Raw genomic sequence first — 24,180 nt, forward strand, 5'->3', positions numbered from 1 at the left:
AAGACTTTAAAATAACTTCCTAACGATGCTAACAGAACCAAAGGATGTAGGGAGAGTTAAGACAATGACGAGTGAACACAATGGAATAAAGAGGGGTACACCTTCAGGGGGGCCAGCACACTCATGGTGGGAGTCCCCCGAGAAGGGAGAACAGGACGGAGTATCAGTGCGAGTGCACGCGGGCTGAGCCACGGCAGTCATCGCACAGCAAGCTGATGGGCCGAGTTCTAAGGCTTCGTTTCGGCCTGGGGTATCAGCATTGAGAACTGGGCACTGCTAAAAGCTAAATGAACCTTAGTTTTAACCTGCTACCCCTTTTTTACTTAGGCCCACCCTTTATCATATCCTTAGCATGATGTCAGTATTTTCTAAGCGGCTTGTTGAAAGTGCTGTGACGTTTTAAGTCCAAAGAGCTGGAAGTGCTGTATTTACATTTTAAACTGATGCTGAGCCTCATGTGGCTCCCACTCTAGATCAGCGCTTCTCTGGGGAGGGTGGTGCTGGCATCTAACGGGTAGAGGCCAGGGATGCTGGTAAATCGTACAGTTTGGAGTACCACCCTGCACAACAGAGAGCTACCCGGCCCCAAATGTCACTGACGCTAGGATGCCAGGGGAGAGACCCTGCTTTAGAGAGAAGGGCAGGCGAATGACCGTGGACAGGCTGGAGGACACCGTTTATGCCTTGAGAGCACCTGGGGAGCACGTGGGGGCAGGTGAGAGCAGCTCAGCTGCCGGCGTTTCACCTCCGCCCCGAGGGTGGGCGAAGGATGCAGACTGGGGCCTGCGGAGCGAACTGCACGAGCGGGGGCGACGCCTTAAGGGGAAGCATCCGAGGGATTCACGGGCCCCTGCGGGGCTGTGCTGCTTCGCACGACTTGAAACTACTTAAATGGTGGGACCCACGACGCAAAAGGCAACGTGCAGGTCCACCCGCGTCTCGAACACACAAAGTTCTGTTTCCACAGGTCAAGTTTCAGGCACGACCCTCCCTCCCCGTGGACAAAACCCAGCGCTGCCCCCGAGGCCGTCCAGGCCCAGGCGCGGCGAGCCGGCGGGGAGCCCCCGGGGCCCAGCGGGTACCCGCGCCGGCGCCCGGCCCCGGCCGGCGCGCTCCTCTCGCCTCTAAAACCACTGACCTGTTCCTTCAGAAGCTCTGACGTGAGGGGAAACCACGCCCTGTGAAGCGAGGCCCCGCGCACGAGCCCGCGACGAGACGCCCCGCGCGCCGCGCCGGGACCCGGGGAGGCAGAGGCGGCGCCTCGGCCCCTCACAACCCGCGTCCGCGCGTGCGCCGTAGTCCCGCGGGGCCGGGCCCGAGCGCCGACGGCGCCCGCGCGTGCGCACTCCGTCTCGCCGAGCCGGAACCGCGGGCGGGGCCGCGGCCGCGCATGCGCACGCCCTCCGGCGGGTGCGGGGGAGGCCGCTGGGAGCCGCGCCGCAGACCGGCCGCCTGGTGCTGGGAGCTGCTCGGCTCCGCAGGTGCTTCTGGTGGTGGCAATAAAAGATAGTTAAGGTTTTAATTAGAGTCCCGGTAAGTTAAACACATACAAAGGAAATCTGCTAATTTGTTCTCTCAGTCTACCGAGAAATTCATATATTAAACTGAGTATTTATAATAGCGATAGATTAGGGAAAGCCTTTTAAACCCTGCAATTTCCTCCTCGGTGTGACTAAGACCAGCCACCTGCACCTGTCATGTTGGAATTTGCTGTGAAGAATGCAACAGCCGCCCAAGCAGAGGATTCGCACAGCTGTCTCCATGCTGAAATAAGACAGCTACTAATTCGGCAAATAATCTAATTATGAAGTAATAACGTTCTCTATGTAAACAACTGAAAACGTAGGAGAGTTTGGTCAGCCCCATGGTATATAGTCTTTCAGAGCCTTCAGTGAGGAGTGCGTTCATCCCTAGAGCACCCAGCAGACCCGGGCACACCGGCACCTAGGGAAAGTCAAGTCCCCTTCCACCTTGGCGGTTACAAATCCTGATGCTCTATTTACTTACCATTCCCCGAGGCTATCAATCTGTATTCCTTTCCTACCTTCCTTTCCTTTATTTTCTTTACCAATTCCATAATCTTACTAAGCTAGGGTCTGCTGAATAGCTTCAAATCCTTTCTGGTATAAGGTGAGGATAGGAAAAAAAAAACCCACAAAAACCGTGTTTTCAACTTTGGGAATACTATAGTTTCTATTTTAAATACTGTTTTCAGGCTTATAGCAACCCACGCTTTAATTGCTTTGAACTCATGACACATTCACTAAGCCAGGCATTTCAAGAACAGGTGTAACTTAACAAAGGAGCAGGAAAGAAAACACACAAGAGAAATCAATAACACGACCCAAGAAACAACTAACCAAGTTCACGGCAGTGTGGCTTTAGAGGTAATGTTCCAACCCAGCAAACTGCCTTGGTTTACTTGATAGAAAGGATTAAGTTAAAGCAAAGTTATTTTAAGTTTGAGATTAAGTTAAAGTTATTTTTGGTTTAAAACAGATGTTTTTAAGCTAAGTTTAAACTGCTTTCATAGCCTGTGAGACAGTTAATCTGCATATAATGTGTTACTGTGTTATTTTACAATGAAAATGAACCTAGTTGTCAGAGAGTTCAAATAGTTACACCTCCACCAATAATGCTGCCTGCTCAGACAGGTTGTCACAGTGATACAGGAAGATTAAAATGTTCCTCATGAAAACATCTGCATTGTAATTTAATGGCTCTTCAAATCATAAAAAAATTTTAAATATTGAGACAATTTTATTATCATGAAGGGAAAATTACTTGTCAAGTTAAACTGGACTCGAAAGGTACATTTAAAGCAACCTGAGTTCCCGCTGTGGCACAGCATGTTAGGGATCCAGCATTGCCTGCAGCTGTAGCATAGGTAGCAGCTGTGACTTGGATTCAATCTCTGGCCCAGGGAACCTATGTTGTGGGTGCAACCATAAAAAAAATAAAAGAAAGAAAACGAAGAAAAACAAAAGAAATGAAGATTACACTGGAAAGATCTCTTGAAGACGGAACTAGACTCAGGTTTTTCTTTTTTCTTTTTTGTCGTTTTGGGGCCACAACCATGGCATTTGGAAGTTCCCAGGCTAGGGGTTGAAGCAGAGCTGCAGCTGCCTGCCTACACCACAGCCACAGCCACTACAGGATCCCAGCCGCATCTGCAACCTACAACACAGCTCACGGCAACGCCAGATCCTTAACCCACTGAGTGAGGAGGCCGGGGATCGAACCTGTGTCGTCATGGATACGAGTCAGGTTTGTTGCCGCTGAGCCACGACTGGGAACTCCTCCTTTTCAATTAAATAAGCAGTGTAACAGAGAACAAGATTCAGGTTTTCCTTGGAGAGCTTTGCTACCAAACTCCTCAAATTAACCTAAGCAGGCTGCAAAGGACGTTACGTAAGACACTTTGGGAAAAGAACTTTAAACCCGAGGAGGAAATTCAGATTAAGATCTTTCTCTAGGAGTTCCCGTCGTGGCGCAGTGGTTAACGAATCCGACTAGGAACCAGGAGGTTGCGGGTTCGGTCCCTGCCCTTGCTCAGTGGGTTAAGGATCCGGCGTTGCCGTGAGCTGTGGTGTAGGTTGCAGACGCAACTCAGATCCCGCGTTGCTGTGGCTCTGGCGTAGGCTAGTGGCTACAGCTCCGATTCGACCCCTAGCCTGGGAGCCTCCATATGCCGCTGGAGCGGCCCAAAGAAATAGCAAAAAGACAAAAAAAAAAAAAAAAAAAAAAAAGATCTTTCTCTAGAGCCTTACCCCATGCACCAGCGTGGGAAAACATTTAACTGTACAAAGAAACTAGTTTTGTCTCTCCAATTTTTTAATAACAGCTAAATTATAAAGAATTAGTGATGCATGACACTCATTTGGGGAACTGCTGTTAGGATTTTTGGCGTCAGGAGAGTGAGCACATGCAGCAGACACTGAAAGCACTGACCTAGAGAGATCAGTTCTCTCGTGTATACAGTGGCCTCCGTCACACACCGCAGTGATACAGCTCGGGCTGCGAGGTCGCGCTGGAGTGACACCACAGGATTTTCAAACAGCGAATGGCTGACAGGGAGCCGACCATGTCAGGACGCATTTCCTTAGTGGAAGAAAATGTGCTCCTACAAATCTTTGGGTAGAATTAATTCATGGAGCATCGGAGCCCCCGCTGTGGCGCAGCGGAAATAAATCCTCATAGGAACCACAAGGTTGCGGGTTTGATCCCTGGCCTCGCTCAGTGGGTTAAGGATCCAGCACTGCCGTGAGCTGTGGTGCAGGTTACAAGCGAGGCTCGGATCTGGCGTTGCTGTGGCTGTGGTGTAGGCCGGCAGCTGTAGCCTGGATTTGACTCCTAGCCTGGGAACTCCCATGTGCCACGGGCGTGGCCCTAAAAAGCAAACAAATAAAAATAATTAAAAAAAATTGAGCAACTCTTCTATTGTTACCAATCACCATGCTTTAAACCTTTCCTTTGTGAACACTTACGGTCTTATGATCCGGAGACCCGTGGAAATCAACGTAAAACTTCAGGAGCTTAGCCACAAACTGAATCTGGTACTCCTCTGCCTCTGCCGCACGCCCTGCCAGTTTAAACAGCTGTGCCAGGTCGGTCTTCAGAAAGGGGCATCCAGAGCAGTGCCATTATGAGCAGAATACAGACAAAAGTGCAGCCAAGACTCCGGGTTTACTAAAAGGATCGGAAGGCTGACCTGCCTGGCAAAGTAGTCAGGAGTGAACACCAGCAAAACTTGCTTCGGTTTTGCTTTTCATGCATCACTTCCAACGGAAGCGTAACGCAGCCGCAGCTCATCCTCTTGCTGGATGTTAGCAGCTGACCCGAGAGTTGAGCAGGGCCTTGGTTTCCGTGCCAGACCTGGACCTGGTAGAGTGCTGCCAGCAGTGTGGTATGGAACCGCCAAGCAAAAGATCTTCTCACCATTTTCACCAAATACGCGCTCTGCTTCCATTTAGCTTTTTAACGGCTGCACCCATGGGCAAACCAAAGTTCCCAGCCAGGGACTGAATCCCAGCCACAGCTCCGGCCTACGCCGGATCCTTTAATGAACCATGTCGGGCTGGGGATCAAACCTGTGCCTCTGCAGCGACCAGAGCCGCTGCAGTGAATTCTTGGAACTTCCATTTAATTTCACAAGAACCGCCGTTTGAGATTCCAAAGAAAGCACATGACTCAATCTAGGATCCTGCGTTTAATAAGCAAAAAGAAATAGCTCATAATCTAAGGAATGCACAAGAGTCATCGTCCATAACAGACTACGTTTTTAGAGCACACCATTATGTTAAAGATGTCTTTTAAGAAGCAGTACCACATTTTCATATCTGGCACCTTTAAAATCATCCACGGGTCTCTCCAATGACAGGCGACTGGCCTGGGCCTCAAGTGCCTCCTTAGTAAGTAATGAGCTCTGCTTGCTTCCTAAACAGCTCAGGTTCCTTTATCCACCCTAGGGGTGGGATCAAATCTCAACATAACCTAAGAATCACCACTACAAGTCAATGGCCATTCAAAGCAAAATCAAGTTTAAAAAATATTTTCAGGGAGTTCCCGTTGTGGCGCAGTGGTTAACAAATCCGACTAGGAACCATGAGGTTGCAGGTTCGATCCCTGCCCTTGCTCAGTGGGTTGACAATCTGGCGTTGTCGTGAGCTGTGGTGTAGGTTGCAGACGTGGCTCGGATCCCGCGTTGCTGTGGCTCTGGCGTAGGCCGGCGGCTACAGCTCTGATTGGACCCCTAGCCTGGGAACATCCCATATGCTGCGGGAGCAGCCCAAGAAATGGCAAAAAGACCAAAAAAAAAAAAAAAAAAAAAAAAAAAAAAAATTCAAAATGCATTTTCTTTTTTAAAAAATGAACTTTTCCCTGCATAAGTTCACAAGATTTCGGATTAGGAAGAAGGGAAGTCTGGCAGACAGACAGCAGAATGGCACTTCTCCAGCCTCCCCGAAAGGCCAAGGCTGATGACCTGAACGACCAAAAGCATTTCCTAGAAATAGGTCCCAAATACAGTGATTTGACTCATCACTCTGAAACGGTTTCTAAGACTGTGAGCCGCCAAAGAAAGAAACATGCTCAGTATTACAGAATATAAACGAGACTTTGATTTTCTTTCGGAAGCCTGTGTATTCTGTCACGGTGGGGTGTTCTCCCAGAGGGTCATGCAAAGCCAGATGTGTCCTCACGTTTTCGACCTAAAATCATTTTGCGGCTGTGTACTGTTCCCAGCGAGCATCAGCCTGGGCTGGTAAGTGAACTAGCACCAATCAGGAAGCGTCAGCAAACAGTCTCGCTCAATACCCGTGAACAAATCACACATGGTCAAAACAAAAATGTGATCCAAAAACATTTAGTGAAAAGACACATTTTAACTCCCATTTATGGATTAAAAAAATACAAATAAAATGTTATCAATTTGATATTCAGCTTGCAAATGGCTCGATACATGGCCTCGCTTTGTTTCCTACAACTGTACTGTAGCGTCTTTTGAAAACTTAAATGCAACTTTCCACCTTTATTAATGGTAATAGAGATAAATATTCAAACAGTATGCACGTCCCTGGGTCTCTTTAAAAAACGGGAAAGTCTTAAGTTTAAAAGGTTAATATTTATAAATTTCAAAAATTTTACACCGAACGGTAGCAGTGCTAACAGGTTGTGACCAAAAAACCGCACACTCACTGCATGCAGCTTTATTGCTTGGAACGGAGGACCGAACCACGCTATCTGCAAAGTGTCTGTGGGAAGAGACACCCCGGCGGGAAGCCTGGGCTCCGGACACCCCTGAGGTCAGACCCCCGCAAGGTACCCAGGGCAGATGCCGGCTCTAATCCCGGGCTAGGAAGACTCACCACTCCCGAATACCTGCCAGCTGAGAGGCCCAAGAACACAGACCCCGAACCAGGGAGCTCCACCGGTGGGACGCCGGGACCAGGCAGAGGGCAAAGCACAGTGCGCAAGGGGGCGGCCGTGGTCTGGGCAGGAACCTCGGGGCTCAGCCCGCGCCCCGCCTGCCCGGTCACCACCGGGACGGCTCAGCCTTTAGGACGCCGGAGAGCTAGAGGCCAGCCGCGGACCGCCTCACCCACCCTCTGCAGAACAGGTCGGAGGTTCATTACTAAGCTTTTATCTTTCCCTGAGCCAAATAAATACGTTCTTTGGCTAAATATGTCATGGGCTCCCCTTATAACCAATCAGGGATACTTCATATGTGTTACCTCTAAATTGGTTCAAGTTCACCTTGGGACAGTGGCACTTCAAATTGATGGGGGCTTAGCAATATACCTGAGTTGGACATTTAAATAGTTTAGAAAATCAACTTTAAAGGAATTCTCAGATGACCTGAGTTGGACATTTAAATAGTTTAGAAAATCAACTTTAAAGGAATTCTCAGATGACCTGAGTTGGACATTTAAATAGTTTAGAAAATCAACAACTTTAAAGGAATTCTCAGATGACGTGTTTTCAGAAAATATTACCACTTACATTTAAAAATAATTTTAAAGATTTTATCATGTCCTCGAATCGGCTATGTTGTTTAGTAGGGAATTTACAGAAAATTGTCAATCATGCATATTCAAAGCAGTGCCTTATTTTCTGGTTTTTCAAAATCCCTAAGAAGTAATGAGGTTTCCTGTCTGAAGAGTTAGTGTTTTATGCAGGAATTAATAATGACAATCATTCATCGGAGTCAGCTAACTTGCTAAGGTCCCGTTACAACAACCTCTAATCCCAGATGTGACAAAGAGAAACCAGTAGAATTATAACAGACGAAAATAGGATTTTAGGAGTTCCCCTTGTGGCTCAGTGGGTTAAGAACCCAACTAGTATCCATGAGATTTGCGGGTTTGCTCCCTGGTCTCTCTCAGTGGGTTTCCCTGAACTGTGGCATAGATCGCAGATGCAACTCGGATCTGGTGTTGCTGTGGCTGTGGTGTAGGCCTGGGAACTTCCGTATGCCACAGATGCTGCCCAAGAAAGGAGGAAAAAAAAAAAAAAAAAAAAAAACCCACAGGATTTGTAGGGTGCAACTGAGTCAGGATACTCAAACTTGAAATCCTTGACACCGACCACGCTTCACTACCTGAGGGGTTCATTCGGGTATTAACAGAAAGGGGAATTCTGGTGATATGAGAACTACGAAGACCTGACGTTTTTAACAAAAAGGTCCAGCAGCAAGGGAAACTAAACAGTGCTGCGGGGGAGGTTAGAGATGTTCGGTTGTGAGATGCACACTGTGAAAATAAACAAGGAACCGTTTCCTCTGCACAAAGTAGTGTAAAGTAATAATTAGAAACATGGCTCATGATGAAGTGAAGACTAAAATCTTAAAAGTGGCTTGAGAAAAACTGGTTTTTTTTTTCCCACATAAAATGTCACACGTTACACCAGAAGAAAACTCACTGCAGTGACGGTTCATGTGCTGTTGTTTCCCAGCAGAGGAGGAGACAGCAGGGCTTGAAAGATCCAAAAAGCTGTGTGCAAAGGATGTTGCCAAGCAGCTGTCTCAGGTAGTCTGCCCCCCAGGCCGGCACCGCCTGGGCCACACACGAGTCCTTCCAGCAGAGCGCTGGAGAAGAGAAACTGAACCTGCCAAGGCTACAGACGCGGTGCCTCCAGAAACAAAAGGGCCAGGGAGAATAAAATTACGCAGCAAATGAGCTGAAAACTGAGATTAAAGGGTCCTGCGTGTGAACAGGAGAATTTCACACAACACAGCATTACAAAAAATCACTCGACAGTGTCCCTTTACCATATATACAAAGGGGCATAAATAATGTGTGTTTAAAACGTGCGACAACAGCCAGTTTTAATAGGAAAAATCAATTTACTAGAATTAAGCCAGGGTTCTCGACACCCACTGGGCCAAGAGCATTAAAACGAACCCCTCAGAACTGAAAAGCCAATACACACAGATCGAGACAAAACTGGACACAATAAAAAGGCACAAACTAAACAAATACCCCATCAGACAAATACATATGGACAAACCTGAAAGGAGTCTGCTGCTAGAATTAAGTGGTCTCCCTATTACCTAGAAATGGTGGTGGCATTTCCTGCCACTGTTCAGCATTCTAATGACATCTTAATGTTATCTGCTCCAGTCTGAAGGAGTCTTAATGGAACGGCATTGGTGTAATAGAATCTGGGCAGGTTTGCAGATACATTTCCGTCTAAATAACGTAATTGAACACCGATGCCCTTTTCTTTAGCAAGGCATCTCTTTTCTAGTCATTTTCAATACCTTGAGTACAGTATTGTCGCCAGCAGTGAACCTGTCCAGTTCTCAGTGCCCCGAGACAAAGGGACTCTTTGCACAGCAAGACACGCCCAGCTCACACCTGCTGGGGATGGGGGCAGGGGCGGGGGGGGGGGGCTGGGAAACACAAAACAAGGAACAGGAGACAAAGTGACCCCAGCGGCTTCTGACCTCAAGTTCTTGGAGGGAAAGGAGAAATCTACAAGCGAACGCAAGGTCCAGAGTATGTTTAAGAAGACACCACGTGTGTTTCATGAAAAGCGGCATCGCCTTTTCCCTAGACATCTAGGGAAAAGACTTTCGCTGCCCCTCAGTTGTTCCTCGGGGGTGACCCAGTTCAGGGAACGGTCCTGGGCTGCGCCCTGGGCTCCGCTGTCCCCTGGGAGCCGCGTCCCCCGCACAGGCTGGGTGGACGGAGCGTCAGGAGCAGGCCACGCGCGGAGGTGACAGCCCCTTGGAGCGTGGCGCCCGCGGTGCCGAGGGCGGCGGAGGAAGGGAAAGCCTGCCCCTGGGGGCAGCTTCAGAACGCGCTGGCACCGCAGTCCGGCCCCGCGCTGTGCGACGGCGACGCCAGGCAGGGCGTCCCGTGCCTACCGTTTCTAAACTAGCTGTCACTCCCGTGACTGAGCCGGCACACAGAATTAGCGCGAGCCCAGCAGCGGTACGAAAACCCCGATTATGATGAAACCAAACTAGAGAATCGGAAGTGCATGTTTTCATCTAAATTAGACGCAGGCGGCTCCTGCGGGAAGAGGGTGTAATACCCACGCCAGCAGCCTTATTGCCCTGGTGGCCCAACGCCTAAGTCTGTGTGGGCCTGTAACTCACAGCCTCTAAAGGAGTTATTGCTTAAGCAAGCCAGTCAGCAGATCATTAGCCGCGGGCTGTGTGGCTGGACAGAAACAGACTCAGAAAAGATAGACTACGTTCATTTCACCCATAAAGCCACGTAAGTACACAAGCAAAAGGGCCCTGGAGGCGTTCCCGATGTGGTGCAGTGAGTTAAGAACCCACCTGCAGCGGCTGGGGTGCTGCAGAGTTGCGGGTTCCATCCCCAGCCCAGTGCAGTGGGTTAAAGGGTCCCGCACTGCTGCAGCCGTGGCAGAGGTCGCAGCTGCAGCTCAGTTTTGATCTGTGGCCTGGGAACTTCCACATGCTGTGGACAGCCCCACCCCCCAAAAACAAAACCCCGTTTCTCACTAAAACAAATCTGCTTTTTTTTTTGTCATTTCTTCTTAAAATTAAGGCAATGAAATGGCTACAGTTCCTAAAGATCTTTTTATGGAACAAACCTACACACGTCTTTTCCTCCTCGGGTTCAAGCACTGGAGTCTGGGTAGAGACCTGTATTGCCAACGCCTGCGAGCACCAGGCAGCTTACAAAGTAGACGGGGGAGCCTTGTTAACAAAAGCCCTCTGCTGTTAGGGCCCCTCCCCAGAGCAGAGTCTGAAAGCACAGGCCTCTAAGAGCTTTCAGCCACTTCCGCATCCACTGCAACTGCGGCAGGCAGGGAGGAGCTGCGCTTGTTAAAACGAAGAATCCAAGGTCCAGCACACACATTCTGACTGAGGGTCTGTCGCTGCGCCCACCCTTGCACCCGGCTGCTGGGTGACGCAGGTGACCAGTGGACAGGGGCCGAGCAGGTCTCCATCTACGATCTGATGACACAAAGGCTAAATGCTGGGGAGCCACCTGACGTTCTGACAAGAGGGAAGAGGCACTGGCTGCGTGCTTCCTGGCGCCCACACCTGTCTGCGCACACATGGCATTTCAGGAGCCCGAGAGCATCGCCCCTCGAGATCTCCAAGGCACCTACGACCCACGGTGGCCGGTCCCCACGAGCAGGGGCTGGTGCCGAGGGGCCTCTCCTGCTCCCCTGCATGGCGCACCACTGGCAGGCTCTCCGGGACCCCACGGCCAAAGAACAGAGGACCAGGACAAGACTCAAGTCAACGCTTAGCAATTCAGTGCACTTGGCAGGAAGGATCTGATTAAGATACAGCTTTGTGGTTTATTTTACACAAAGGAGGCCACCAACATTCGCCATAAACTCTTCTAAACTCTTCAGGAAGGTCATCTTCTGCTTCCGGTCCAGCACCGGCGGCGTGCTGCTGGCCGTGAGCTTGTTGAAGGCGTCTGCTAGTCTCTGGTAAATAACTGGGTCTTGCTGACTTGACAGTAATGTTTCAACCAACTCAGAATATTCTGCCTGTGGAAGAGATGAGTAGACATAAGGAGACGCACCCCTCCCCAGACACACACCAAGTACCACGTAGACGGCAGGGCCTGAAGGGCGGGTCTCGCAGCCCCTTCCAGTACGTGACTGTCACTGCGGCTGACTGTGCTCTAGCTGTCACTGCGAGCTTTCACATTCGTGACCCACTCCTTTCTAACAACCCTGCGAGGGAGCGACTGTTTACAGTCCTGTCCCACAGACACAAGTTCTCACGTGCGATGAGATTCGAAGATCCCAGACCCCCTGCCTCTGAGCAAGAACGGGCCGCCTGGCTCCAGAACCCACGGAACTACCAGCCTTGCCCTGGTGCCTCTTCCCTCTGGGATTTCAAAGCGTTTCTGCTTGGTTTTTTGGCCTTTTGCATTTTATAATCGGTTCTTGATAGGATAGATGGATGGTATATGCTTGGGCCCTAAGTCTGCAAACTGACCTTCGAGCTTCCCAGAGGGTTGTGCAGATGTGCTGCCAACGCGGGAGTGGCAACGAGGCAGCGGATGCACACAAACGCAGACGGGAGGGGGAGGGGTGGGGCGTGCAGGCCACCCCCCCGCCCCCCCCACCAGCACCCAGACCCCAGTGACTGGGAGAGGCGGCTCGCAGAGAAAGGGGCTCTGCCGGCTCAGGGAGATGGGGGTGCAGTTCCGTGTTTAACGCCCCCGATACCAGGCCGTCTCCAGGACAGGGTGGGGTTAAGGGAAACAGGGCCGCTTTCCAAGACAAGCGCTCAGAAAAAGCTGGTCTGTCACTCTTTTTCCTTAGCTCCCTGGGACATGGGACATCGTGACAGACCGAAATGGTGGAACCAGAGGTTAATTACTTCTGGAAAAGCAGCAGAGGCGCCAGCGCCCCCGCCAGCGCCCAGTGAGGAGCCAGCGAAGCAGCTCCTCTGGCCCATGGGGGCCAGACCAGCACGCACCCGCCAAGCCAGTGCCTGCCCCCTTTCTCCACTGTAACCAAGTTTCAAAAGGTCATCAGAACGGACTGGCTGGTCGGGGCGAGGACGCGGGACAGTGGAGGAAGGCCGGCGGCCAGGGCTGAGGGGGGCGCCCGTGCAGAGGCCCAGAGCGCGGTCCGGGGTGGGGCAGCCAGTCTGCAGGAAGGATGCTTCAAGCAGCACCGAGACCCCGATCCCCCCTTGTGAAAAGGTAAATAAACCCAAACCTCTGTAACCGGTCACAGCAAACGCTACGGCCTCTTTACCCAAAAAGCAAACCTCCCCAGCCAACGCCTTGGGCACGCAGGGATGCGCCCACCTGGCTGGCCGGGGGCCTGAGGTGCCGCCAGAGCGGGGAGGGACAGAGCACCAGGAGAAGCGCGGCCAGGGCATGGCGCCTGGTGTGCAGAGGCTCCGGGCCGCCAGCCGGCCGGCCCTCCACCCGGTGTTGCCCACAGCGCACGGCTGCTCCCTCAGTCTGGCAGGAGGACTCCCCCGGAGTCCCCAGCAAAACCGTGAGTTCCTCCGGGCCAGAGGCCCTGTCCCCATCATCCGGCCGCCTCTGGCGCCTGGGGCAGCACAGCTGTTTCAGGACCAGCTTTTCAGGGCAGCGGTCCACGTACTGGTTCACAGCAGTGAAGAGGGAGACAACTGCTGCTGAACAGCTTGTCAGAGAAACACCAACACAGAAGACACAGCGCCAGGCGGGCTCTGAGCGAGGGAAGACACGGCCTCGCTGAAAGGAGCCAAAGCGCCAGGCAGACGCGCCGAGGACTGACCGCCCCCCGTCCGTGCGAGGCCGCCTCTGGTCTCCGTGCGAGGCCCCTCTGGCAGCGGGAGGCAGGTCCAGTACCTGATGCAGGCACACCAACGTGTAGAAAGCTTCGCCGGCCGCCGTGGTCATCTCTGTGTTGTGCTTTTGCAAAACCAGCATGTCGAAAACCAGCTGAAAGCACACAGTAAGACCCCTGAATAAAGACACACGATGGCCGCCCAGTCCTCCAGCCCCTCCCCAACCCAAAAAGCAGAGACGGGGTACTCTTTTTTCCTTTTCTTTCTCTGTTTAGGGCCACACCTGCCATATATGGAGGTTCCGGCCTACACCACAGCCACAGCCACTTGAGATCCAGGCTTCTTCTGTGACCTACACCATAGCTCATGGCAACGCTGTATCCTTAACCCACGGAGCGAGGCCAGGGATCGAACCTACGTCCTCAGGGATACTAGCTGGGTTTGTTACCACTGAGCCACGAGGAACCCCCCCCAGGGTATTCTTATTTAGTAAATAAATCTGAAAAGTAAAAAAAAACTTAAAAACAAACCCGAAAAACCCAAGGATAACGTGAGGGTGTCACGGCTGGCTGTGATATGTGACAGGCTCTAATTCCCCGTGATACTCACAAGTTTTCAGGAACACAAAGTACCAGTGGAGAATCTGCCTCCAGACAGGCGGGTGCAGGTGTCAGCACTGCCCACTGGAGGAAGAGCATGCGGCACTGACAGACCCCGGGCAGCCTGCGTCACAACACACACCCGGACAGCCTACCTTGAGGAAGTGCCGCGTTGCCAGAAAAAGCGGCGAGTCTGTCTCCTGCGCTTTTGCACACTGTTCAGCCAGCGGCGTCAGAGCTTCCAGGCACAGCTGGCAAACCTCCGAACTCATTCTGATCACGAAGGTCAAAGAACAAACTAGAGCAGACACACCTGACTTAGCAAAGATTCACAAAGCTCCTGTTTCTGACCTGCCTTTGCTGAGTTCGAGGAAGGAGGTGACACACGTGTCTGGGGCCCAGGACAAGGTCTCTCTGGGCTGTGACACCCCCACACCGGCTGTGGCTCCCAAGGAGCTGACACCACAGACCCAGCAACACGTGTGACGCCGTGAATGGGGGCGCCGGGGCACAGGCGCTCGTCACCAGGGCCAGATGCTTCTGAGCTGTGGAAGGACAACACGGGGCAAATTCATGAGAGAAACACAGAACTGGGGCAGGTGTCAACACGACAGCTTCTTCTAAAGAAGTAAGACTGAGCCACGCACACAAAATACAAATTCTGCTCATTCTCTTCAAGCAGCTTCTTCCCCAGGGAAAGGGACCCCCACGTTGGGTCAAAGGATATGACGTCATCCCTAGTTCCAGCGAGTACATCAGACTTTTAAAAAGATCTTCCGGAAGCTGTGGTATTTTTTCAGGAAAAATCTCACAGATAAATGTAATCAATTTGTAGTACTGATTACAAAGGGTTGGAAACTGAAAAAGAAATATTGAATGTTTAGATATTTAATGATATCTAAATCAAGTAAAACCATCCAGCTTCTAAGTGTAATGGTTTGTTTAAAACAGACACAAGCTTTCGACAACGTTTTAAATGTAAAAATAAGTTATAATAAAGGGAAGTTCAGTCTCACATGAAAAAAATACATAGAACAATTATCTTCTGGAGAGCTAAAAAAGTCATTGCCAATTTGAGATATTCTGACTTTACCTTGAAAAAGTAAAGCAGCCAGATCTAAAATTATTAAATGACCTGTGAGTAAAAAAACCCTTTTGCAAATGTGTTTGCTTTCAGGCGTGCCGGAAAAACACAAGAAGGTAACTCAAGCTGTTAGATGGTGATGAGAATCGAGGGCCCAGTCCTGCACTCGTCCCAACTCTGCCTCAGGCCGCCCTGCCCTGTGAACAGGTGAGAAGCAGTGTAACCTCGTCTGAGGAAAGACACATTCGAATGGCTAACGGTCTGGAGTTCCCGCCATGGCTCAGCTGAGGAGCATCCATGAGGACGCAGGGTTGATCCCTGGCCTTGCTCCGCAGGTTAAGGATCCGGTGTTGCTATAAGCTGTGGTGTAGGTGGCAGACGCGGCTCAGATCCGGTGATGCTGTGCCTGTGGCATAGGCCAGCGATTCGACCCCTACAGCTCCGATTCCACCCCTAGCCTGGGCACGTCCAAGTCACGGGGTTTCCCGAGCATCCCGCCCTGCCGGCTCCTGGGCGTCAGAAAGCTTTCTGCAGAGACGCTTCCCAGGGAGGAGGCACGCAGTGCGCCCGCTCTCATGCAGCCTCAACGGCACGGGCCCCTGGGCCAGGCTCCTTCCGTCTCCCAGCCGCTCCTGTGCGCACACACCTCCCTCGCGCTCTCCATCCGCACACTGAGGACAACGCAGGAGAGACGCCCCCAACCCCAGGTACTCAGGGATGCTTCTTGGGCGGCAAACCCCCAGCATGGACGGGAGAAGGAAACCCAGGCCAACGAGGTCAGACGGAACACAGCCTGAAAAACTGCCTTGGCGTCACGCCACCGCGTGCCTCCACGGAGGGGCTGGAAAACGCCTTCTGCTGGGAAGGAAACGTAGCAGTGCACCTGCAGGCGTCACCTGCACGCGTCACCTGCAGTCACGGCGCCACGGCAAACGGCGAGGGAATCAAAACCAGACACTCGCGCTCAGTTTCTAGGAGAACCAGGCTTTCCCTGAGGCTCTGGGGCCAGTGAGCCCAGGTGCCAGGCAGGCATGCGTGGGCAGGACACCGAGAATGGAGGGCAGGCAGCCCTTCATTCACAGAGAGGTGCGTCTGTGTCTGAAACAGCTTCGCCGGAGCACACGCAGGTTTACTGTTCACATGCACCTGCTGCGGTTACCTTTAGGAGATCCTGGGACATCAAGGGCAGAATCAGGTTCACGCCGTACAACACAACATCGGCGGCCGACACAGATCTGCCAGCGGCTTGCCCGGGCTCCTGGCCTCTAAACACTTCATCTAGAAGATGAAAACAGCGCAGTCTCACAGCTGTAACATCAGTAAGTCTACCCAGCCCCATGTGTTCTCCTGCATGAAGGACAGCAGCGTCCAGCCGCAAGCCAAGGCCAATCTACAAGAGGATGCTGAGACCCCAGGCGGCCTTTCCTGTCAGACTGGGTCTCTGAGAACTGATGCACTTACATTATCAGTCTGTAACGACGAGAGTAAAGCTAGTGCTTAATCAATGATTCCTGAAAAGTAAAACTGATTCCACGGACACACTGGTCATACAATGAGTTAAAGAATTTCCACAGTAATATTTCTTTTAGCTGTGTGGTATTTTTCTAAGCTGAAAAGGAACTGCGGGAAATACAGAATGAGAGGCTGTGGAGTTGCCATTGTGGGTGGCTCAACAGCAGTGAACCCAACTAGGATCCATGAGGACGCACGTCCCATCCCTGGCCTCACTTAGGGGGTTAAGGATCTGCTGTTGCCGTGAGCTGTGGTGTAGGTTGCAGACACAGCTCGGATCCTGTGCTGCTGTGGCTGAGATGTAAGCCAGCAGCTTCAATTCAACCCCCAGCCTGGGAACTTTCATATGCCGCATGTGCGGCCCTAAGAAGCAAAAAAACAAACACACCAGAAACAAAAAGAAGAAGAGGAGTTCCCATCGTGGGGCAGTGGTTAACGACTCCGACTAGGAACCATGGGGTTGTGGCTTCGATCCCTGGCCTTGCTCAGTGGGTTACGGATCCGGCGCTGCCATGAGCTGTGGTGTAGGTCACAGACATGGCTCAGATCCCACGCTGCTGTGGCTCTGGCACGGGCAGGTAGCTACAGCTCCGATTCAACTTCTAGCCTGGGAACCTCCATATGCCTCGGGATCGGCTCTAGAAATGGCAAAAAGACCAAACAAAACAAAAACAAAAAGAAGAAGAAAGTAAATGTTACATAAAGAAGAAAGTTTAAAAATGCTACCAATATGGGAGTTCACGTCATGGTGCAGTGGCCAACGAATCCGACTAGGAACCATGAGGTTGCAGGTTCGATCCCTGGCCTTGCTCAGTGGGTTAAGGATCTGGCGTTGCCGTGAGCTGTGGTGTAGGTTACAGTCACGGCTCGGGTCCCGAGTTGCTGTGGCTCTGGCGTAGGCTGGGGGCTACGGCTCCGATTTGACCCCTAGCCTGGGAACCTCCATATGCTACAGGAGCAGCCCAAGAAATGGCAAAAAGACAAAAAAAAAAAAAAAGCTACAAATATGACAAAGGGTTATTATCCTTAGTCCATGAGGAAGGAATGCATATAACTTACTAAGAATCCTAAGACCTCAAGGACCAAAATGGGTAGACATCCAACAAAACTACAATGAAAACCAGTCTGTTTGCAAAAGCGATATAAAATGTTCAAAGACAGTACGTCTGATTTCATCAGGTTAAAAATGACTTCTGATGACAATATTTAAATGCTACTGGGGATGCAGGGTGCTAACTACCCTCGAGAGAAATGTACTAGGAGGCTTTTGAACACTGCGTATACTAAGGACAGAATCAGAAATCCAGAGACTCATCCACATCAATATAACAGCAAAAGTGTGAATAATCTAGATGTGCAATACTAAGAAGACTGGTTAAATTTCACAATGGATTACCATGCAGCCATCAGAAAGTCATGACAAATTTTAATTACGAGGAAGAGGCCAATAATACATTAATAAAAAAGGCAGAATACTGGAGTTCCTGTCGTGGCTCAGTGGTGAACGACTCCGACTAAGGAACCATGGGGTTGCGGGTTTGATCCCTGGCCTTGCTCAGTGGGTTGGGGATCCAGCATTGCCGTGAGCTGTGCTGTGGGCTGCAGATGCAGCTCGGATCTGGCACTGCTGTGGCTGCAGTGTAGGCCGGAGTCTATAGCTCCGATTAGACCCCTAGCCTGGGAACCTCCACATGCCTTGGGTTCGGCCCTGGAAAAGTCCAAAAAAAAAAAAAAGGCAGAATATAAAATTATATTTAGAGTATAAACACAAAAAAATTGTACAAAATAGCCAAAAGGGAAACTAACAAAACACAATTTATAGTTGACACTGGATTTTGTCAAAATATGGATGATTTTTCTATCTCTACACCTGAAAATTTTTTCTATTAAGAGTATAGCATTGGAGTTCCTGCTGTGGTGCAGTGGGTTAAGACTACAACTGCAGTGGCTCAGGTCACTGTGGAGGTGCAGGTTTGATCCCTGGCCCCGTGCAGTGGGTTAAAGGATCCACGGTTGCTGTGGCAGTGGCACAGGTCACAGCTATGACTTGGATTCAATCACTGGCTCAGTAACTTCCATATGCTGTGAGTGCGGAGTTAATAAGAAAAAAAATAAAGGGGCATTACTTTTACAACGATGGGGGAAAGGGGTAAAATGCAGTAAAAAAGCACTTCTACTTAACTTTTCCAGCCTCATTCTGTACGTCTCTCCCAAAGTCTCAGTTTTAGCTGGAAGAATACAGTTTTCCAAAGGCAGGCACTGGTGAGCCCGGATTCCACCCAGTAAGAAGCCTGGGCCGCAGGAGGCCCAGCACAGCCGCCAGGTCTCTGAGCGAGGTGGGTTGGGAGCCAAGAAGGCGGGCCTAGCGCTGTGGGGCTCAGCTCCGCAGCCCTCACCCTGCCAAGAGCACCACGGTGCCGAGCAGAAGCTATTTCCAGTTATGCCTTTAAATCTCATCTCCTACACTGATTTTACTTCATAACATTTAAAATATTTTCCATTTTATCTCACTATATTTTATTTCTAAAATAATTACTTCAAAATACTATCTTCCTGGAGTTCCCGTCATGGCACAGTGGTTAATGAATCCGACTAGGAACCATGAGGTTGTAGGTTCGATCCCTAGCCTCGCTCAGTGGGTTAAGGATCGGGCGTTGCTGTGAGCTGTGGTGTAGGTTGCAGACATGGCTCGGATCCCGCATTGCTGTGGCTCTGGCGTAGGCCAGTGGCTACAGCTCCGATTAGATCCCTAGCCTGGGAACCTCCAGATGCCATGGGAGCGGCCCTAGAAAAGGCAAAAAAAAAAAAAAAATACTATTTTCCTTTCTGCCGTCTACTTTATGGGCTGATGCTGCTTTGCCATTTTCTATTTTAATTATTTTCATTTTCTTTCTTCTCAATTTCAATTCCCTCCACCCATGTTTTAGTCTTTGTACCCTTGTTTTGAAATTTCAATCCTGAGCATTTGGGCCTCAACTTCTTTTCTAATTGCTTAGGATTTAAATCTTTTTGCCTGTTTACTTTGAACCCTTGTGCAGCCACATTTCCTGCTTGTTGGTTCCTCCGCTCACTCCTAGAACAGCAAGCAGGGCGCAGGCAGTGGGCTCCTGCCCCTCCAGCAAATGCCTTTACGAACCAGCTCCCCCATCCTCTCCACGTCAGGGCTTAGGCCAGTCAGATTCCGCAGGAAACAGGGCTCCGACCCCGGCCTCGGAGCGCCGCCAAGTCCACGGAAGCGTTTCCCCGAGTCTACACGTGAACCAGCAGAGCTCGCGGGAGGGTGTGACACACGCCCCTGGAGGGAAAGGCTGGGACCACCCCAGAGGGCATCTGACCCGGAGCAGGAGAAGCAGCGCCCAACCAGAGGCATCCGAAAGCCTGGGACTGACCCCGAGTGAGAGATGGGCCTGGGGACAGCGGGCAGCGGGCCACCGGGAGGGGAGGCAGGCCCTTGTCGTGCAGCAGGAGAGGGACGCAGTGCCGGGCGGGGGGTGGTGTCTGCATGCAGAGCCGAGGGGCGGGGGGGCCTGCTGGGCCCAGGAGGCCTGGGCGGGACGCACCCCACCTCCCACTCCGAACACCACCCACCACCTGGATCCAGAGGCAAGGGTGGCGGGGGCAAGCGGGGCCAGGGGAGAGCTGTTGGGATACGAAGGTTCCCAGAGACTCCCGCCACGTGACAGCTGTGACAAAAGCCACAATGCCAGGCACCCGAGGTCCCTCCTCGCTAATCCTCAGCACAACTGACAGGGACTCGTTCCTGTGCCCACCCTAACAGCGAGGAAGGGCCCGAGGCCTGGCCGACTGCCCCAGGTCGTGCTGCTGCTGGGCCCTAGGATGGGCTCCCAAGATCAAAGGCGCCCGAGAGCCCTGCGCCAAGGCTAGGACTTCCGGGGGCGGCCACGTCAGAGGCCAGGGAGGAGGGGCTCGACGATAAAGCCTAACGCTGAGGTCAGAGGCTGGGATGCGAACCCTGGCCCTGCAACCGGCTCACTGTGTGTCTGCGGGTTAATGGCAGGACCTCTCTGTGCCCGCTTCCTCATCTAGAAAACCAGCACAGGCCCAGCTGCTGCGAAACAAACAGGGGAGGGCCCGCAAGGACGTCCGCACTCTTAGTCGTACCAGCCGAAAGCCGACAGCCGAGCGGAAAGGGCTGAGCTCCCACCCTCCCCACAACCAGAGACCCCCCAGCTGGTCTGTGAACGGACCACCTCTGCTTGAGTAAAACCAACAACAGCTGCAGCCCGGTGGCCCAGGGCTCACCTGCGTCGCTGAAATCTATGAACTCTTTGGACAGAAGGTTCGTGAGAAGCTCCATGATGAGCAGCAGGTCCTGGTACTGCTCCTCCTCCGCCGTGACGTCGATCCTCTGCCGCCCCAGGTTGTTCCTGGAATACACCTGCAGCAGCGTCAGGCAGGCTTCATACAAGGTCATGGCTTTGGACTGCCGAGAAATTTACACACAGAACCTAACGTTTACTCGTAATTCCAGCAGCAGCTAACTCCACTTAAACTATATTAAAACATGAACAAAACTGAAAAAAAACCAAACCGTGTATTAAAGACGACAGTTATATTTCCATTCTTTTCAGACTGGAAACTGGGTAACTTGCAAAAGCACAGCGCACCAAACATTAGAATAAATGGCAGTGGTCTAACCTCCAAACAAGGCCCGGGGGCCACACGTATCTTATTTACAAAACACCGTCTCACTTGCGAGTAGGTTCCTTCCATCCAACAACAACATACAAATCAGGAACCTACTCAACGGTCTGGGACAGGACTTGGGCTGGTCTGCTAACAAATGCAAATACGTTCCTTCAAGAAGGCTATTTTAAAACAGCTTTCCAAAAAATTTAACAGGGGTGGGGGTGCATGTGAAAACATCTTTGCCCCCTGAAGAATATAAAAGAACTTAGTGTGTCCAGACATTCATCTGACTGACAAAACAAAGATACAAACTGCCACTTAAAAGTCTTAAAATTCTAGGTCCTAGGGTTCTCCTACAGAGAGACTGGTTAGAAGTTTCTACCATAATCCATTTGTTTTATTAAGTATTCCTCATTTGAATGAGTTTAACTGAGTAACATAGCAGCCCAATGAAATTACTAATTATTAACATTTTCAGGGCAAGAATTTACATTCATTCATCATGGCTTCCCCTGAACTCTTGAGTTCTTTTAAAAACAGTCTTTTTGGGAGTTCCCGTCGTGGCGCAGCAGAAACAATCCAACTTGGAACCATGAGGTTGAGGGTTCGATCCCTGGGCTTGCTCAGTGGGTTAAGGATCCAGCATTGCTGTGAGCTGTGGTGTAGGCTGTCAGCAACAGCTCCGATTAGACCCCTAGCCTGGGAACCTCCGTATGCCGCGGGGTGTGGCCCTAAAAAAGACAAAAAACAAACAAACAAAAAACAGTCTTTTTGAAAGCTCTAGTAGAAGCATAAAAATGTATTTCAAATAGTATTCATTACATCTGAAGTAAAGCATCTCTTGCGTTGTGATAGCTGTAGGAGTTTTACTCTGGAAGGGATGAAAATCACGCACCTCTCCGAGATAGCATATCTGCTTATGTGCAACTTCAACAAAAACTTCTATGATGAGATTGACAGTCTCTGGGGTATTTTTGTAAACTTCCATCAGCCCAATGCAATTGGTAAGGAAGTCCATTAAAAAATTAAAAAGGACGGCTACATTGTCAACCTGCGTGGCCTCGGCAATGCCACACAGGGCCTCCAGCGTGGCAGTGATCTCCTGCTTGACCTCCTCCTGCTGACACACCTGCTGAAAGTTTTCTTGATTTATCACTCTTAAGAATCGCTGCTGAAGTGGCTGAAGAACCTACGAAAATAGAGCATGAATTTTCTAGAAGTTTAATTCACATGCTTTATTTCTCCAACGTGGATAAATATTCATTTTCCGAAATGTTTCTAATTGTTGGAGGCAGAAAAAGCACAAAAACCAAAGCGTATCTGAACCAGAGAATTCCCGTCGTGGCCCAGAGGTAACAAACCTGACTAGGACCCATGAGGACGCAGGTTCGATCCCTGGCCTCACTCAGTGGGTTAAGGATCCGGCATTGCCGTGAGCTCTGGTGCAGGATCCCATGTTGCTGTGGCAGTGGTGTAGGCTGGCAGCTGTAGCTCCAATTCAATCCCTAGCCTGGGAACTTCCATGTGCCGTGGGTACGGCCCTAAAACAAAAATAAAAAAGACAAAAAGGAAAATCTGAACCATACATGGCACGCCCCACTCTGAAGGTGATGCTAACTTCTGGCACATAAAGCAACCGCACCCGACATCTAAAGGGTGCTCGCATCAAGCAGCAGCCAGCAGGACACTGCATCAGCTCACACTGGCTGGAAGGGCCGCATCAGAAAGACAAGAACCAACCAGGGCTGGGAGGATGTCAGCCAAGAGCAAGAGGCCTGTGCGCTGCTGGGGGAGCTCAAACTGGCGGGGCCGCTGTGGAAGCAGTAGGGGGGCTCCTCAAACAATCAAAAACGGAAACACCACAGGAGGCAGCAGTTCCACCTCTGGGTATTTATCTGACAAAAATGAAAACACTGACTCCAAGAGATACCTGCACCCCAGTGTTCCGAGCAGCACCACTGACAGTAATAGCCGAGACGTGGAAACCACCTAAGCGCCCGTCAAAGGATGACTGGAGAGAGGTGGGCTATGTTATTCAGCCACTGACAAGTGAGAAAATCTTTACGTTCATAACAACAGGGATGGAGCGGGAGGGCACTGTGCCAGGTGAAATACATCAGACAGAACGACAAGTACTGCCTGGTTCCACTTATCTATGGGATCCAAAAAAAGAAACCAAAGCCAAAACACACAGAAAAAGATGCGCAGTTACCACAAGCTGTAAACTTAGAGCAACAGGATGAACAAGTACCCAGGGCGTCTGCCCACACACGACCAGCGTGACCACTGCAGCACGAGCCCCAGGAACACCGCCCCCGCGGAGCTCTGAGGAGACCTCGTCACAAGGAAAACCTGTTCTGCCGGTTTTCCTGGGTTCTTTTGGACCCAGGAGATGATGGACTCGAACGCAACTTCCCAAGGGATGATTTCATAGTACGTTCGGGTCAGACCAGGACTCTGGACACCTCAACCTTATATGGGGAGGTGTTATCAGTGACATCTCAATCGGTACTGGAAAGAAGAAAGCACTATTTAGGGAAAAGCATCTGCATGCATGCTGTCACCTTACTTCCTTAAGTAATTTAAGCTCAAAGAAACAAGGAAAGAACAGGACTTCCTTTATTCCATTCACACAATTCTGCCGCTCTGCACATCTCTCTCCAAATGATCAGCCAAAAAGGGGAGGTATTTTATAAAGAGCCAGAAGGTAGATATTTCAGACTTTACGGACATATTATTTTTGGCCCAATTACCAATTCTGATTTCACCGGAGTGGAGGCGTAGCCATGGCAAAGACGTAACGGACTGAGCATGGCTGTGTTTCATAAACCTTTATTTATAAAACAGATGACAGGCAGGATCTGGTCCGCGGGCTACAGTCAAGACCAAAGCAAAGCTCTAGCCTATTTTTTTCCTTTCCAACACCTCTTGGCATAGACCATAACTTCGGATAATGAGTCCTGCCTTGGGGTAACAGTAAATATGCATATTCATGAAGACAATATCTTAATTCTACTGAAAGTTGCATATATACCACCAAATTACATAAACTAGAAATGTGGTCAGGTAGGTTTTCCTCCTGGTTCTGATTCTGTCGC

General features: G+C 50.7%; 2 protein-coding genes across 8 annotated transcripts in view; both read right to left on the bottom strand.

Annotated features, from left to right (window-relative positions):
- Nucleotides 1-1,337, bottom strand: part of EEF1AKMT1 (EEF1A lysine methyltransferase 1) — a 40,303-nt gene extending 38,966 nt beyond the window's left edge. The window contains exon 1 of the mRNA XM_021065435.1: nucleotides 1,139-1,337. The gene's annotated coding sequence lies outside the window, so the exon portion shown is untranslated. The remainder of the gene's footprint in view (nucleotides 1-1,138) is intronic.
- The window catches only part of XPO4 (exportin 4), a 103,875-nt gene continuing 90,183 nt past the window's right edge, over nucleotides 10,489-24,180 (bottom strand). For 3 of the 7 annotated variants that reach the window (XM_021065437.1, XM_021065439.1, XM_021065442.1), the window contains 7 exons: nucleotides 21,978-22,271; nucleotides 20,696-20,876; nucleotides 16,080-16,198; nucleotides 14,564-14,694; nucleotides 13,992-14,109; nucleotides 13,299-13,391; nucleotides 11,220-11,484 (listed from right to left, as the gene is read on the bottom strand). In XM_021065437.1, the coding sequence (XP_020921096.1) occupies nucleotides 11,287-11,484; nucleotides 13,299-13,391; nucleotides 13,992-14,109; nucleotides 14,564-14,694; nucleotides 16,080-16,198; nucleotides 20,696-20,876; nucleotides 21,978-22,271 (1,134 nt within the window). In that variant the 3' untranslated portion in view covers nucleotides 11,220-11,286. Of the gene's footprint in view, nucleotides 11,485-13,298; nucleotides 13,392-13,991; nucleotides 14,695-16,079; nucleotides 16,199-20,695; nucleotides 20,877-21,977; nucleotides 22,272-24,180 lie in introns of all 7 variants that reach the window. The other 4 variants (XM_021065438.1, XR_002336598.1, XM_021065441.1 and 1 more) reach the window with 4 other exon arrangements.

Source organism: Sus scrofa, chromosome 11, assembly GCF_000003025.6.
Source record: "Sus scrofa isolate TJ Tabasco breed Duroc chromosome 11, Sscrofa11.1, whole genome shotgun sequence".
In the NCBI taxonomy this organism is placed as follows: Eukaryota; Metazoa; Chordata; class Mammalia; order Artiodactyla; family Suidae; genus Sus; species Sus scrofa.